Genomic DNA, 17,744 nt, shown 5'->3' on the forward strand with positions numbered 1-17,744 from the left:
AGTAAATCCAGCTGAAGTCAAAGCAATCCGTAATGCAAGCTGTAGAACAAGAGGGTAATCTTATTATGGTTAGTGTCGATAGCAGGAGCCGTTTCAGGGACCTTTCTGAAACCATTTGGATATCTCGCAAGGTGGCGGTAGAAACCGCTGGCGCGCTACGGTTCTTCGGGCTAGCTAATGAGTTTAACGTGTAGAAACTGGAAAACACAGGAAGCTCTCTCTGATCGGTGCAGGTTCGTGTTTCTGCGAGCTCAACCAGACGTAAGAATTTGATGAGCTGTTTATTTTCGCATGATGTCAATAAAGATAAAAAAAAATTCAAACGCAAACGAGGAACGACTACACGTGGGAAGCGCTTCCTGCGACGCACTCAATCATATTCGGTATTTTTTCGCGTCTCATATGCCTCTCGTTATGCTATGCGGTTTCCGCGGTTGGCCATACCTTTACGTGCGTTATGCTGCCGTATTAACTCTACCAATGTCACTCCGCAATGCATATATATTCAAAGGACGGTTGGATTTCGCCCGTGTTGTTCATTCTCGCGCTGGTAGATCTTGGTATACATAAAGGTTCTCCTCTATGGTTGTGCATATCCTCTTTTTTCTGTGGTTAGCTATTCTTTATTACAGGTTGTAATGACGCTTAATAGGGCGCTAGAAAGTCTAAATCGCTACACACAAGGGAAGTAGCAAGTCAACTTTTACTGAAACTGGTCGATTAAAAAAGAACCTTGAGCAAAGTTCACAACCTCTTTAAAGGTTTCGTGCTTCAGCGAACCAATGACAGCGAGAAAATAGCAACAGGTTCGAGAAGGAGGCACTGCTTGCATATACACCAGGCCGACAGCAGCGCGCAAGCCGGCGGTAGCGCCATCTGCCCAAGTAGAGCAGAGTATTTCTTCTCCAAGTATGCGTTCGCGCCGCTAAAGTTGAACCTTAGGAATCGCTGCTCTAACGCGGTTCGGCCTGCTGTCATGTGATATGTGCTGAGCCTGAGCGTAGTAAACAAAGGGACGTCGGCGTCGTTGTGGCGTGTGAGCAGTACTTAGCTGCAATGTATTACGTGCTTATTCAATACGACGGCGAACAGCGGAAATACGTCGTCAAAGACAACGATATTCGGAACTTCGTCCCTCGAGATATTGAAGATTTTGAGCGAGGCAAATTGTACGAAGTGTTTTGGCAGGGCGACGACAAAACACGCGGGGGATTTTACGACGCCAGGATTATTCACATGACCGGTGAGTCCAGCTTTACTCAAATGCGCCTTTGACCAGTGCTCGCAAGACGTGTTCGTTCTGATATTATGATGCTTTTCAACAGAAACCGAAGAAGAAATGATGTCGTGGCGGGAAGAACGCAGAGAGAGGTCAACGAAGCGCGGCAGCCATGGCGCGCCACCCAAAAAGAAGGTAAGCAACGAACAGCGAAGCAACGAGAAGGACGAACACAGCGCTGTGTTCGTCTTTCTTCTCTTCCTGCTTCTTTTCTTTGGCCGTATGCCGTTGCGCTGAAAAACCATGAGCTTAAATCAAGAATACCAACTAGCCCAAAACTAACTGTACTGAAGTAAGCGACTAGTTGAGTGCCCTGTGCCGTACTCGTGGAGTTAATACACATTTTGCATTCGTATATGGCGAGAACTGAGGACTGGCATGCACTGAACTGTTATGCCACCAGTTTCAGTCGCTTAGGAGCTCGGCGTGTTTTCGGCATTGCGAACATCTCGGCAATATTGAGAAACCTGAAAGGTACTTTTTTTTTTTGTTCCTAAGAACCGGGTGTGAAAGTAGGATATTAAAGTGCAAGGTCTTGGCCTTCTTTCCGCGGTTGTAGACGTTAGGGCAGCGGTATCATTACTAGGGAAGTAGCAGAATTAGCTACGGATGTCGCCGCACAGCGGTGAGCAAACCCTAGAGCGCGCGCTTCGGCTTTCTAGATAATCGCACGCACGTGTATACTATCTCAATAAAAAAAGATGCAAACAGCGCGGCTCCTATGCACTCCGCTGTTCGCATTTCTTGCCGCCGCGATTGTTTGTATTGCCGCTGAAATGTGAACCAAGCACATTTGGCTCACATTTCTTTTTAGTGCTTCATTTGTAATGTGATGCATCTTGGGACGCGCAGTTTTTGTCACCCGCTGTTTAATAGTCCGCGGGCCTATTGTGCTTTTGTTCGTTCATTCCTTTCTAGCTGGGAAGTCCCCACATTTCACTGCATTGCCTTTTCAGTACTATGCATGGTTGTTTGGTTGCTTTTCCTGATTTGGGTTGGAGATAAATGGAAAGCGTTAGTGCCTCCTCTATGCTCATTGAAAAACAGATCTCTGCCACTTATTGGGTAGGGTACATCATTTGTTTGAATTCTGAAATGATTGCACCTAAAGGCAGCTCAAAATGGTGGATATTGTTCATCATATTTCCTCAATGCACTTTGTGAGAGAATGCAATAATGCACATACTTATGATAGGTGCACTTTCCAAAAGATTGTGTGACACACGGCAAATAACAAATTTGGTTTAAACCTTTTCTAGTCTTGGCAACCTGGATATGACTGTTTATGTGTTGTGCCAGATGTGTTGCTGGTTCAGAATAGGTTCTCATTTATTTCGCATGTTGTCTTGAATGTCCTTTGTGCGATCTAAGCATGATTGAAGGAACCGAGTTGCGCTATAAAAAAGACGGCCACAGCCGTCTTTTTTATAGCGCAACTCGGTTCCTTCAAGCAATGCACCAACTCGCCCAACAAGAAGTTCTTCTAAACTATCTAAGCATGAGGTTCTGTCATCTTGATTTCTTGGTTGTAGGCAAGGCAGGACGTGAGAGCGAGGGCTACTTCTCAGCGGAGAGCTGAGGAGAGCCTTTTCGACAGCCAAGACGTTGCAGCAGGTGGCAGCTTGCTCTGCAACATGGAAAAGGAAGTGGAGCACCTTCGGGCTGAGGTTACCAACCTCAGGAAGATGAACGAGCAGCTACAAAAGGCGCTATGTGCAAAGATCTTTGAAAGTGGTGCGTAAAAAGATAATGCTAACCTACTGTTTGATATCAGTCGTCCTAGCTTACTCTCAGTGTATGCTTGCTTGTACTGTGGAACAAGAGCATATCCTCTAACCTATTTTTTCGGTATGCTTGATGGAGATAGGATTTTTGTACATATATTCAGTAGTTATTGAACCAGAAAATTTCAGCACGTGCTTGTTGTAGAGAATGTGTGATTAGTTTATCTTGTGTCATGTGAGCAGACAAAGTAAATACTTTTCAAGCAGAGGGAACGTTCTGGTGTAATCACTGGCGGCAACCGCTTCTCGTTCTATACCTATTCTTAGCTGCCAGCTGCCAGTCTGGGGGGGTGGCACCATCTGGCCCTGGACACGTCCTCCCTTCAGCTGCTCCAGCTTCACTGTCACCAGTGCCGGAAGGTACTTGGTTTCATTCCTTTTTTATTGCAGCTGCCTTCCTGGCATAATTTTAAATATTTATGCATGTCTCAAAGCTACATCCTAGTGTCTGCTTCCCTTTGAACAGAAAAAATGTGCATTTATAATAATTATTCAACCAGCGACTTTCAACAAATGCTTCTTATGGAGAATTTCTACAGGTGGCATGCACTGGCTCACAGCCATGCTGCGGTGCACAGCCGCCGGCCGCCATGATTGCGGTGCACATAGCAGACGAACTCCTGCTCCGCAAGCATGTTTATTTTGCGTTTAGCATTTAGATTGCCATGTGGAATCTGCATGCATCAGAGATTCGGCCAGTAGTTGCTGGGCTCAATAGCTGCAGGTAACTACATCGTAAATGAACATCACTTCAATTGGACAGCTGCGCTTGTTAGCGCTGCTCAAGCTTGTCCAGGAAAAAGGTGCAGCGATGAAAGTTGGGTGCGGATTTGGTTCCTCTCGATTCCGGGACCAAGCCTTGGATAATGGTCAATGACAGCTGCACTTCTATGAAACCAGAAAGCAGCATTTAGTTAAGACACATCCGCGGGGAAGTGATCAGGGAACTGGCCTCTCGCTACGGTGTCTGTGATGCATGAGGATGCCAGTTACATCTCTGACAAAAAGCGGCGGTTATTTCTTGTGTTGGAGTCCTCTGCACACAATGCAATATGCATGACCAGACTTGGAAAGCTTTGTTACCACTCTGGAGCAGTCGTTCTTGTGCACAAAGGTGATCATAGATTGTCACAACGGCCACTCATAAGCCAGCAAGGGGTCTGGTAGTTGTTCACTTTTCCACTGTGCGTACAATGTCGTCAAAATTCGACACAAGAATACCTGCTACCTGACACTTGGTAGTGCACACTTCTTCAGTGTCGTATCTCTTTTTCTTGTCGGCATCTTACAACACAGCGTTCGATGAAAAATACAAGAATACCTGCTACCTGACACTTGGTAGTGCACACTTCTTCAGTGTCGTATCTCTTTTTCTTGTCGGCATCTTACAACACAGCGTTCGATGAAAAATAGTTTGCTGTTTCTGTAGGGAGTGAGCATTATATCAAGGTCAGACATGTAGTAGAGCTTGGAAATCAACGGCTCTGCACAGGCACGCAGTTCATAGTTATTCAAGGAGCACCACAGACGCGCCGGAGCTATCTGGTGGCCCCTGGTCACTGATCTTTTCTCTGCGTATGTGCCGGAACTGCATGCAGCTCTCCGGTTTCACGAAAGTGCTGCTGTCACTGATCACTGCTCTAGCTTCTACCCAGAATCGAGAAAAATTTACCACACCCGCGACCAACTTTCATTGCTTCACCTGTTTCCTTGACAGTCCCGAGCGGCGCTAACAAGCGCAGTCACCCAATTGAAGTGCCGTTTGTTTATAACATAGTTACGTGCGGCTAACCTACGCCCAGCGACTACCGGCCGAATCTCTGATGCACGTGGATTCCAAACGGCAGTCTTAATGTGACACGCGAAGAAAGCATGCACCTCTTTTCCCTTTACTTGTATGCTTGCAGAGCAGGAGCTCTACTATGTGCACTTCAATCATAGGGGCCAGTGGCGAGTGCTCTGCGGCTCGGCTGTGCACCAGTGCATACCACCTATAGTGTATCATGTTTCATGTGAGGAGATGCGAAAGAAAGGCTTTAGGCCATTGTTGCCAGTCAACATTCACAGTGCTTGAAATAAATCTACTCATGGACTTGACACATATTTTATTTTACTTCATTGCTTCTCTTGTCACTGGCAACCATTTTTTTATATGCTTAGCTGCCAGCTGCCAGTCTGGGGTGGTGGCACCATCAAGTCCTGAGCATCTATCACCTTCAGCTACAGCATCTTCACCATCACCAATGCCTCAGGGTACTTGGCTTCATCGTATTTTTATTATAGCTGCCTTCCTTGCCTACTTTTAAATATTTCTGCATCTCTCAAAACCACATCCTAATATCTGCTTCCCTTTGAACAGAAGAAATGAGCATTTGGCATAATTATTGAACCAGGAACTTCGAACAGATGCTTCTTATGGAGAATGTGTAAAGTGCATCGTGTTTCATGTGAGGACGGAAAGGAAATACTTTTCAAGCAGGGAGAAAGGCTTCATGCCTTTGCTACCAGTTGACATTCATGTTGTTTGGAACAAAGCTACTCGCAGGCGTGACGCATATTTTATTTTACTTCATTGCTTCTGTTGCCTTTGGCAATCATTTCTTTTTATCTATTCTTAGCTACCAGCTGCCAGCCTGGGTTTACGGCACCTCCAGGCGCTGGACACGTCCTCCCTTCAGCTGCACCACCTTTGCCGGCACCAGTGCCTCAGGGTACCTGGTTTCATTACTTTTTATTACAGCTGCCTTCCATGACTAAATTTATATTTTTCCATGTCCCAAAGCTATATCCTAGTATCTGTTTGAAGAAATCAGCGTTTGCAGCAAGAAATTGCCTCAGCTCCTTGGATGGTACATTAATACAGGCAAGCCCACTTAAAATGGCCGCAGTTATAATAATAATGCTTGCTTATTACCTGTGAGGGTAGTGCTACCATCAAAATATGTATTAGGTCCATGCCATCGTATCAGATGCAACAAACTATATTGGCCGCACAAATTGGTTACAGCGAACTATGAGACCCTGTAAAACTGCCCCTGCTGTCGGAAACCCTCTTTTTTCTCGGGAGCTGAGATATTGCTGACCTGATATTCCTGGTGGTGACCCCGGCATCGGAGAGCCAGTCACTGACGAAAATACAAGCATTAACACGTTATAACTACGAACGTTGTCCAGTCGCCAGAAAAATGATGAAGGCGATGACGAGGAGGCTGACCTACCACCATCTGTTGTGGAGGCTTCCGCTGCGGTTAGCTATATCTCCTTCCTAAAGCTCCCCGCCGCAATGGCTCAGTGATTAGGGCACTCAGCTACTGAACCAAAGCTCCCAGGTGTGAACCCAGCGGCGGCGGCCGCGTTTCAATGGAGGTGAAACGTGAAAGGCGCCTGTGTTGCACGTGTCATTGCACGTTAAGCATCCCCAAGTGGTCGAATTTATTCCAGGGCCCTCCACTATGGCATCTCTTTCTTCCTTTCTTCTCTGACTTCCTCCTTTACCCCTTCCCTTACTGCGCGGTTCAGGTGTCCACCAAGATGTGAGACAGATACTGGGCCATTTCATTACCTCAAAAACCTATTTTCCTCCCTAAGGCAGCTAATGGGTAACACCGAGATCGGGAAGGGGTATTCGACTGTTCTGGAGAGCTTGGAAAGCAATATAATAAGGCTTAGTTTAAATAGACAGACGTGCATAACGAATAGCGGTCTGGCTTTTGTAATTTTGACCTTAACATGGAAAGTCCACTTACTTTGAACTTCGGATATAACGAACACAATCCACGCAACTATGAGGTTTGTTATGAGTGGGCTTGACTGTGTGTAAACTGGTGACATACTTGGAGTGGGACAAATGTTCACTTTAGTAGAGCTTGAACCACTAGCAGGGATCAGCTGACCGTTGTCTTTTTCTTGTGCTGTTATACTGCAAATGTGTCAGTGACTGTTTTGAGAACAAACAGGCGTTAAAGCCCTTGTCCACACCTAGTAGGTGTAACATTGCAGTGTCCTAAAATTTTGTGGGTTTCCACAAGGTCAATATTTTTATCACAAATTATTGGGCACTTTTCATGAATGAATTTCTTATTTTGGGCTTGAAATGAAATGGCTTTCATACCCTATGCTCCTGGCTGTATACAATGAAACTGATATTTTGCTGACCTACTAGCTCTCCTTCCGTATGGAACTGATGGAATCGTTTGTATCAAGAAGGCAACTTGTGTGTGAATAAAACTGATTTATTACTGTATGCTACCGTTAACAAATTCATACAGCACTATTCTCCCTATCATCGTGAACCTTCAGTGTTTACTGTGCATCTGATACCTGCAGTTGGGTTTGCACTTGGCCTACTGTAAATAAAAATTAGTTGAGTGGCTCATTGTTTCATTGTTTTTGTTCATGGTTTTTCACGTAACGCCGGTTTTAAGCCCAATGCTTTGGGTGTTTTCTTACACTCCTGAAAAGGCCTATACTTAGCACTGTGCAATTCAGGAAAGTTTTTGTCTGGTAGCAAAAATTTACAAATCATGTGAGGTGCGCGTGTTATTCTGTATTATTTTGGCTGTGTTACTCAAAAGGAGCTTTTGACGCCTAGTATTTTATTCATAATCTGCATGAATATTGATTAAAACTGCATATATGCATGACATTTTTATTTGCTATTATTGTTGCCATTGCCTACGCCTGACCAAGCCACTTATTAAAGTTGTAAATAAGTCATCATTTGGCAAGCACGCGTCCTAATTACGAGGCATTGAAGTTGAAGTCCATGCCCAGAATTTGCAAAAAATATTGCACTTTGAGCAATCCTACCTTTTTCAAAAGTGTTGAGAAGAAAGATAGTTCTTGAAACAAGTAAAATCTTTGTAATGCACAGAAAATTTTATTGTACTGATTACGTTCTGCAAAAGTGCATTGGTAATTTTTACAGAGAATGACTTTGTGCTGTTGCAGCAGCCGCAGCTGTTGGGACTGGACAAATTCAGGTGCAGACTATTCCAAGGCCAAATAAAGGTATGTACTTCCATATTCTGTGCTAACCGCCTTTATTTCCTGGCCACTGCGGTGGCTCAGTGGTTATAATGCTCGGCTGCTGACCTGAAGGATACGGGTTCGATCTGCCTGCAGCGGCTGAATTTCGATGAAGGCGAAATTCTAGAGGCCCGTGCACTGTGCGTTGTCAGTGCACGTTATAAAGAACCCCAGGTGGTCGAAATTTCTGGAGCCGTCCACTACAGCATCCCTCACCGCCTGAGTCACTATGGAACATTAACCCCCCTCCCCAAGAAATGCACCAGCACATTGCATTTCTAAGCGCCAAAGCATCAGTCGAGCTGATGCAACCTGCGGTGAGGAATGCTGGACGTCATTCAAGCCTTCTTGTTGGCTTGGTAGTCAAAGGAAGGTGCCTTGCATTCTTGACACACTGTGTTATGTGGTCTCCCAATCACAAGGAGTGGCGGACAGTGTGTGCCAACAGCATGGCTGTGTGCCAGTCATGCTGGTGGCAAGTAGGATAGTGACCCTGTCCTTGCTTTCTTTGCCTCCCGTGCAAGGGTCATCTCTGAAGGGGATGATCTTATCTGGAAATGCCTTGCAAAGCAGCACGGTCTTGTCATTGAACACATTGTATGCATCCTATGCATGCCATGCTCTTTGCCTGATATTTTGGCCATTTTGCCGGCGTCATCACATCAGCATGCAAAGTCTATACGTGCTGCGTACATTAATGGTTGTGCTAGGGCTAAAACACTGAAAACACAGGAGTACGCCGAACAGTTTTGTAGAGCGTGCAAAGATGTATGCAGGACAATGCCTTGGGCCTGTATGATCGCCACCATGGCAGCAAAGCACTTGGTAGACTTTTTTCTCTTTCTGGCACCACTGCTCGGGCGACAAGTTTCGTATCCTGTATTGCACCTCTGTCCCTCCCCGGTGACTCGGGGCTGCGGTGCTTGGTTGAATAGCCAATGCACACTGTAATTCATCCAAATTAACGAGTTTCGCCCCATCAACTTCTGTCCATAGGTATTAGTAGGGACCAGGCGGGCAGGTCAAATTAACCAACTTTCAGAATTAACGCGGAGCCAGTTACTGAACTTTTACTGTGCAAAGTGTTGTGAGAAAAAATGAAGGCCATCTGTATTAATGTGGTAAAATTGGGCCAGCCTATCTTCTCTGCAGCTGTGTCTAATAAAAGCATGCTCCAATTTCGGCACATCGACGTTTTTCTGTGTTGCTTGCTGCACTCCCTTTAATTTCTGCTCGTTTTTACAGCACTTTGACAGGCTGGCCAGGAGATTGACGAAACTGTGGGGGCATTGAATGAGGCAGGAGAGGTAAGCTTTTTAACCCCATTTTTCCTGGCATGCTATACAGACTCAAAATTTTCGATTTTTATCCTTGACAAATGCCCAGCTAATGTCACGAAGCTTTTATAATGATGGAGTGTCATAGTGTGGTGTATCCAGCTGCTGCCTGCTTAAAGTCGTGGCCTAACGTGGAGTATTTTTTCATCAAAATAATTTTGTAGTAAGGAGAAGTTAACCACCTTTTCAATTCAGAACTTTGCAGCTATTGTGAAAGTTCTCTGCAGAGATTGTAATATTGAATTGTCACCGATTTAGATTTGAAAGGAAAAGGTGAAATTAACTTCAGAGGCATAACTAATGCCGGAATGAAAATGTATTGAAAATAATTTTAACAAATAACTAGGCTTCAGAAAGAGTGATTACATTGTCTGGTTTTTATTCTCAGAACTTGATACTTAGGTGCTTCAGGTATTGATAGTTCAACGACACTTGTTTTTGAGGATAATGAGAGTGAAAATTCGCATTTATCTCCCACTTTTTTTTACTCAAACCCATTACGTTAGGATTCCAGTTGACCTTGCATGATGCGCCGTGCCATGTAAGTATGTGTGGACATATTTGCTAAAATTATAGAATCTGGCACCTTTCTCTTTCCACTTAGCATTAAGTCTGTTAACGCACTAGTGTGCCAGTCCTAGTGTGAATGGCTCTGCAGTGATGGATCAGTATTTAGGGCACTCAACTGCTGAGCCAGAGGATGCAGGTTCAGTCCCGGCTGCAGCAGTCTCGTTTCGATGGAAGTAAGTCGCAAGGTGCCAGCGTACTATGCGATGACAGTGATCCTTAAAGAACTCCAGTTAGCTAAAATTGCCACAGCTCTCCACTGCAGTGTTTCTCGTGGCCAATTTTGCTTTGGGACGTTAAAGTCCATATAGAGTTTCACAAGGGAACAGCAGGTCTCAATTAGTAGCAAGGTGCTGGAAGTAGTAAGGGAATAATACGTCTAGTTATGGCATGTATTGGCCACTGATCCGGATCATGAGCCGAAAATAACTGGAAAAATAAGACTGGGGTGGAGTGCTTAAGGCAACTTCTCTCAGATCATGAATAGCAGTTTGCCATTTACCCGCTGCTGTGTCGCAGGGGTTAAGGCGCTAGTCTACCAAGCCAGGGTACCCAGTTGTAAACCCGACCGCGGCGGCCGCATTTCGATGAAGGCTGAACGCGAAAGGCGCCCGGTGTGCTGTGTAATATCAGTGCACGCTAAAGATTCCCAGGGGGTCGAAATTATTCTGGAGAAAGGTCGGCATCTCTTTCTCTCTTTCTTCTTTCACTCCCACCTTCCTCCCTTTCCTTGCAGCACAGTTCAGGTGTCCACTGAGGTATGTGTGACAGATACTGCACCATTTCCTTTCCTCAAAAACAAATTTACCAGTTTACTACTATCCCTCAACAGAAAAGTAAACAATATCTGTATTTTACTGGTACTCATCTATGAGTCAGAAATGTGGAGGCTAACAAAGAGGGTTCCGCTTAAGTTAATGACAACGCAGCGAGCTATGCAAAGAAAAATGATAGATGTAACGTTAAGAGCTCAGAAGGGGGGGGTGAGAGATCAAACGCGAGTTAATGATATCCTACTCGAAATCGAGAGGAAAAAATGGGTTTGGGCAGGGCATGTAATGCGAAGGCAAGATAACTGCTGGTCCTTAAGGTTGACGGAGTGGATTCCAAGAGAAGTCAAGCAGAGCAGGGAGCGGCAGAAGGTTAGATGGGCAGATGACATCAAGAAGTTTGTGGGGATACAGTGCCAGCAATTGGCAAAAAAAAAACAGTTAATTGGAGAGATGTGGGAGAGTCTTTTGCCCTGCAGTGGGCAGAGTCAGGCTGATGATGATGGTCATACCATCCTAGTGTAAATATGTATGTGTTCTACCAGATGTACATTGAGTTAAAAATGTAGACTGAGGATACGGATGTCACTACTTAGTAAGCTAGGCTAGGTGATGCTGGATGACTTGTTCTGTGAGCTTTCAGCCTCCTTTTGCCTTGAGAAGCTCCTCGTAACATCTTTGCATCATTCACTTTTAACTTAATGTGCACGATATATCGGTGTATGTCATAATTGCTTATTAGAGCATGCAGCCATTTTGCTGCTTGAGTGTCAGGGAAAATCAGGGCAATAAGAAACATGTTTAAATATTACTCTTCCTTGATTAACACTTGTCAGCCATCTGTAAAGGTGTCCCTTGGTTTCAATTTGCCAAGTAAATTGGAATTGGCAGTACATGATTGAATGTACATACACTAGTGCATGCATGCACATGTATGCTATGTCAGCTGCACCATGCATATACATAATATTTGCTTCTGCAGGTCCACTTGGGTCATGGCAATTACACTGCACCGGCTACTTGGGAGAGGCTCTTGGCCTTGCCTGGGGACTCTGCCTTCTGCAAGCAGTTGGCCGTGAGCATCTGGGGAAGCGACGTGCTTTCCCAGAGGACATTGACGGGAACACTTTCTAACAATGCCCGTTCTAAAGGGGCAACAAAAGTGTTCCCGCCACTGTCCCCTGTAAAGGTGGCTGCAGTGTCAGGTGAGCTGAAAATTGTAATTCAGGTTTCACGTGTGACTACCCTTTGAATTTTATTGGTGCCACCAGAAGAGTGTAATTTGCAAAAATCGCAGACCTCCCTCTTTATCTCTTAGCACTCCACATCTTTTCAGAGTACTTCCTAAGCATTGTTCTTCCATTCTGAGCAGCAATAAAAAAAAAGCCAGCACGTGCACCGTATAAACGTGTATAAGGGATGCACTTGTGTACAGGCCGAAGTAAACACTAAAAGAGAGTGTGTAAGGGCGCACACAGACTTCCCATGAACCACGTGGGAATAGCCTTCGAAATGCATGCGCTCAGGCACTTGCAGGTGCTGCCAACAGATGGCGCCCTAGGCCGCGGGTCATCATCAGTAACTTTTTCTTCTGCCACGAGCTCCCGCTCTCCGTATGAGCATCACTATCTCCAACTTTTTGTTGCTGTCAAAGCCACAGAAGTTGTGGTAGTGTGGTAGTTTTATGTAGTTGTGTGTTTTGTGTGCTACCGCCCAGCATTGCAATTTTAGCAAGGTGGGCAAGCACCTTAATAACTTACACAGCTGGGAATTCGCCCTTAAACGCAGCAAGCGTGTGACAAGCAGAAAATTCGATGTGGATGAGAAATCCATCCAGCGATGGTGCAACCACAAGGGTGCGTTAAGGAACACAAGCTGCAAAAAATGCGATTTCTGAGGCAAGCCCTGCAAATTCCCCCGAACTGCAAGGGCTGCTCTGCTATGTTATGGAAGTGAGGAACAGTACACGTTGACAACGGACTTGCTGTGTGACTTCCTGTGGGATGAGCATGCACCAGAGCACAGCCCCAGCTCTTATTCAGAAGACTCAAGGAGTGATGACTGAATGTAGATTAACTGTCACTCTTTCCCTGATTTGTGTGTTTTTGCTTAAAAAGAAAAAATTTTTGCACATTTCGAATATGGGCTGCAACCCGAAAATTGGCCCTCATATATGGAAAAAAAGTGCGACCCTTACACACGTTTATTCGATCTTTTTATTTCGTTTAGTGTTTCATTGCGGGATTGAATAGTCTGCAATTTTCCTATAAATCTAAGCATGCATTTAAGACCCATTGGAAAATTTCATTCGCTGTCATGAGCTTGTATTGCTTGGTAAAGTTTTCTGCGCTGTAGTACGGAAGAAGTTTGATAAAGTTTTGAAATTGTGTTTTTTCTTAAATTTGGCTGTGAGTTTCACGCTGAGGTACAAGTAAAAGTGCATAAGAACCAGTTACCAAATTAGACCGCCAGTTTTATTCAATGTTGCCCAATGATTTTAATTAGAGCAATTTTTTGGGGAGCAGAATTTTCTAGACTTGGGGTCCTAGATGCCTAGCTTCCCTCAGGGTTTTTTTCTTTTTTGCAGATTCCTTCTGGTATTTCCTTAAGTTGAAGGGTTGCCCTCCTGAAGAATTTACGCGGCGGCACAAGAAGGTGGCTCGGTATTTGGCACAGAAGTGCTCTGATCTGCGCCGCTCATAATTCAGTGAGTATTTTTTGCCCACAGCAAAGAATTCATTGCTAGTGCATGAAAGGTAAATGCATATACAGTTAGTTGCTCTCCCGTAAGTTCATTTGAGAGCTGCAGATGATGCAAAACTGCAAGAAAACATTTACTTTACTCTTACTTGAGCCCTACTCACCTGCTGATTTGTAGATACCTCTTTAGTGGCTCTGTAAGAGCAGTAGCTGAAAGAGTGTGCAGCTGAATGGATAGCATTTAACGTGCATAAAGTAACTGTGTAATATACATGTCTCATTACCATGCCATTATTAGGTGTACCATTTCACGGTGTACCCTTATTGCAGAGCTTAAGTGTCCCCTTACATTTTTTTTCCAGGTTCGACCAGCCGAGAGTAGAAGCCACCAAGGCATCGTGGGATTTGTGCCATTAACAGAGTAGCCTGGAGTATTTTGTGCAATAAAGTGAGCATTAAATTTGTTTTTGGCATGGCATTGCTTTGGGGTGCATGCATTGAGCTCACTGCTCTGCAGCTACCCATGCGTGTGGAGGGAAATGGCTTTGAGAACAATTCTGGAGTCCTGACGACACAACACAACAGGACAGAAGACACAACAGGACAGAAGACACAACAGGACAGAAGGCACAACAGGACAGAAGACACAACAGGACAGAAGACACAACAGGACAGGACACAACAGGACAGAAGACAGACAACATGCCAAAAACATGACAGGACAGGAGACAGAAACACAACAGAAATTTTCTGTTGTAATCCTGTAGTGTTTTTTGACTGGGTTGGATCAATTTATTTTAATATTTATTATACCTCAATGGTCCTAAGTGGCAATACTTGAGCGGTGAACTTTGACATGGTGAGGCAAGTAAGAGCTTGATGAGTTCGCAATGTACTAATAAGGAAATAATTACTCGTTAGCATCCAAGCGCAGCCATGCAGCTGCAGAGAAATGCTTTGTAGCTCTTTTTGTAGCCGTATGGCTGCGCTTGGGTGGATGCCAATGAGTAATGACTACCTTATTAGAAATCATTTCAACCTTGAGGGATTCGCCTAAAATATTTGACCAACACCGCTCCCATTTCGAGCTAGCCACATCATATGCTAGCCATCCCAGTTCGCGCACTTGGTAGGGCAACTGCCCTGGTGAGGCAGTAGTCCCGGGCTCGAACCCCAGACTAGGGCAACTTTTCCTCTAACTACAAAGTTTCTGTGGAACCTGAGTAGCTTTCTTTTGGAGCCGTATGGCTACGCTTGGGTGGATGATAGTGAGCAATAACTCCCTTATTACAAACGTTTTCCACACTGGGGGATTCCTCAAAAAAATTGGACTTACATTGTCATTAATTGCATGGATTTCTACAGTGACCAATTCGAAGGACAAGAGGTTAGTAAGCATAGCCTTGCGAGATGGAAGACCATTCTAGCCTTTCGTGGAAAAAACAAAATTGAATCTTGAAATGCAATGGCCTAAGCTAAGGGAAGGACAGTGCTTGTGCAGCTAGTGCAGAAGGAACCATGAGCAGGAAAAGATTAGTTGGTTATGTGACAGTAAAGAGCAAAAAAGTCCTGCGGTTTCTACATGAGACAAAGAAATTAGAAGATTCATCTTTAGTGCTGCGACGCTGGAGCTTCTACAATAGTCTGCGAGAATAAAACAAGCAGCTCAGTTCTGAATTCATCCCAGGATCTGAGAAAAATTAGATTTGTGCCATGTGGCATAACAATATTCTGCTGATGACGCACAGAAGTTTTGAATGCAAGCAACATGGAAGACGGTGACACTAAGGACATGCTATGGTGTAAATATCCTGGGCTGTGGGTGGTTGTATAAGGAAAGATTCTCAGTTGAGACCATGTTACATTGTCAGCCAGTTCGGGTATCCACCGAAAAATGTGACAGTTACTATGTCATTTCCTTTCCTCAAAAACCAATTTTTTTTTTCAGTAAGCAGTGAATATGTCTTTCTCAGTAAGGCCTTATAAGTAGGCAAGATGTAGTTATCCTGAAAGTAAAAAAAACGTTAGTGCATTCTTAATAACATTAGCAAACAGGCTAGTCGAGAGCATCCGAAATATTGTTCTGAGAATTGAAATACTTTTTTTTTATTGCAGAAGGCAGACTCCATAGCCGTCAATAAAGGCATGTTAGGAAACACTGAATGGAAGGTCATAATGTATTTAATAAAACCTCGGGCCCAAGGGCAATGCCTTGGGGACGCCCGAGATTGCAGGAAAAAAGCAGGACGCGTAAGAATTAGTATGGGAGTTCTGTCGACGGCTGGCTGTTAAAGCTTGAATCCAGTTTAGAGCAGTTGGGTCCAGGTTATGGCATAAGAAAATACGCCTTATATAAATGAGGGGTTTTATCACACACTCTTTCAAAGCCCACCAAAAAAGTGTTGAGGGGGATGTTGCTGTTGAGGGAGAATGAGAGCAAGTTGGCTATCGCAGGAATGCTTTCTAAAGCCTTGCAAATTTGGATGAAACAACTTAATTGTCCGAAACATTATAGCACCACGAGAGTATAAAATGTTTTACAATTGGGTGCACATGCCAACGACACAAACAGGGTCATAGGTGCTGGGTTATGACTGGCAAGACGCATACAGGGGCCAAGCTATGATGAGACAGGAGGCTATCTTCATGGCACGCACAAGATATATGTACACACTGTGTCCCGTCCTGCTCTTGCATTCTCTAAGTTTTACAGGGCTTGAGTGTGCTGTTGGGTGACCTGCTGGAAAGACGGCATATTGACACTGTACTAAGGACGACAATGACAGAGCAGGAATAGCTACTGGGTGCGGTGGTGGAGTTGTTCTTTCCTGTCGTCTTTGTTCCTTGTACTTTTACAAGCTCCACAGGCCTTGTTTTCCTATCCGCTGTTTCAAGGTGGTGTCAGGTAAAGCCAATTGTTATTCTTCAACCATCAAACTGCTGTGCCATACAACATTCTTTTAATCAGCTTTCATAATTTGCAATGACAAATTTACTTCATAAGTCGTCTAGGCAAATAACACAGCTAATAACTTGTGTCCTCTTCAGGACTAAAAATAACCATAATTTCATTTATACGGCCATGCCTCGTTAATACAGACCCCATTATTATGGATTCAAATTATGGACAGTATTTCTGGGGGCAAAACTTTTTCAATGCACTCACACCTCAATAACATGGAAACTCGCTCATGACAGTGGACAGAGTGAAAATGAATACAGCCCGTTGTCGCATAATTGTGCAGAGCGCAAAGACTGTTAAGACTTCTTGAATTTGAGTAGATAAGTCAAGCACAGCCTGAATCATATACCTTTGTTACACATTGTAATTGTCATCATTCTGCTTGTCGCAGTGTGTGCAGAGAGTTTTGTCTTAACCTATGAACTGTCAAGCCCAGCGACTCCTCCTGCTCACGCATTTTCTGGATGCCAAAGCACTTCTTTTTCTGGTGTCAAAAGCATTGTCAGTATTCAGCGAGTCAGATCCTGGCACAGATTGCTCGTTGCACAAAATGAATTAAGCTGCTTAACAATAAAGAACAGAGCTGCAAGCTTACATTATAACCTCACAGATGCCTTTCCGCTGCCCACAATACTATAGCACTTTTTAAACGGAGTGCACCATGTTGTTGCAACCTAACCCGAGAACTACTCCTCTGGCTCAGCCCACCATCATGCAGAGAAGATTGTGTTGTCACCAATTCTTCACGCAAATATTTTTGCAGACATAGGTCCGCATAGCAGGCAAGAAATAAAAAAAAACGGCGCTCCACAAGTGACCACTGCACTACACACCGATGTTTACGCACGTCGTAACCCGAGCATCCATAATCACAAAATGTACAGTATGAAGCAGCAAGACGCAGAAGGATGGCGACGCTGCTGTTGTGGAAGAAAACAGTTCGACGGCCGTGCAGCCAATATCGCGTCACGTCGCACACACAGCAGTTTCGAAGCACAGTGCCTACACGAAGCGCGATCAAAATCGGTGATGGATACGTAACACAAACAACGTCGTATAACAACGCTCGCTTCGGTCGCAATCATTGCAACCAGTGCGGCTAGCTGCACTACGCCAAGTTGATTTCAGCATACGGAAAACACTGCGTGCGTAGTGAGCCTTCGCACGTGCGCATTTCTCTGCCTCGACGGAGAAGCACTTGCTCCGACCGCAGTCACTTTCACTTCTCGGACACTGTCACTGTGCTGTGTAGCTTATGCACGCACGGGAAAATTCACCATGAGCAGCCTCCTTTCTCCAAGGTGAGCAGCTGTTACT

At 44.6% G+C, this 17,744-nt stretch overlaps 1 protein-coding gene across 1 annotated transcript; it reads left to right on the forward strand.

Annotated features, from left to right (window-relative positions):
* Positions 1-999: 999 nt before the first annotated feature.
* LOC149356225 (uncharacterized) lies at positions 1,000-9,344 on the forward strand. The gene is made up of 7 exons (XM_089576283.1): positions 1,000-1,243; positions 1,326-1,414; positions 2,812-3,013; positions 3,331-3,423; positions 5,224-5,316; positions 5,682-5,774; positions 9,337-9,344. The coding sequence occupies exons 1-7, from the start codon at positions 1,057-1,059 to the stop codon at positions 9,342-9,344; spliced, it is 765 nt and encodes a 254-aa protein (XP_089432409.1). The 5' UTR covers positions 1,000-1,056.
* Positions 9,345-17,744: the final 8,400 nt, after the last annotated feature.

The sequence above is a fragment of the Amblyomma mixtum genome, chromosome 3 (assembly GCF_055824585.1).
Source record: "Amblyomma mixtum isolate Tamu chromosome 3, ASM5582458v1, whole genome shotgun sequence".
NCBI lineage: Eukaryota > Metazoa > Arthropoda > Arachnida > Ixodida > Ixodidae > Amblyomma > Amblyomma mixtum.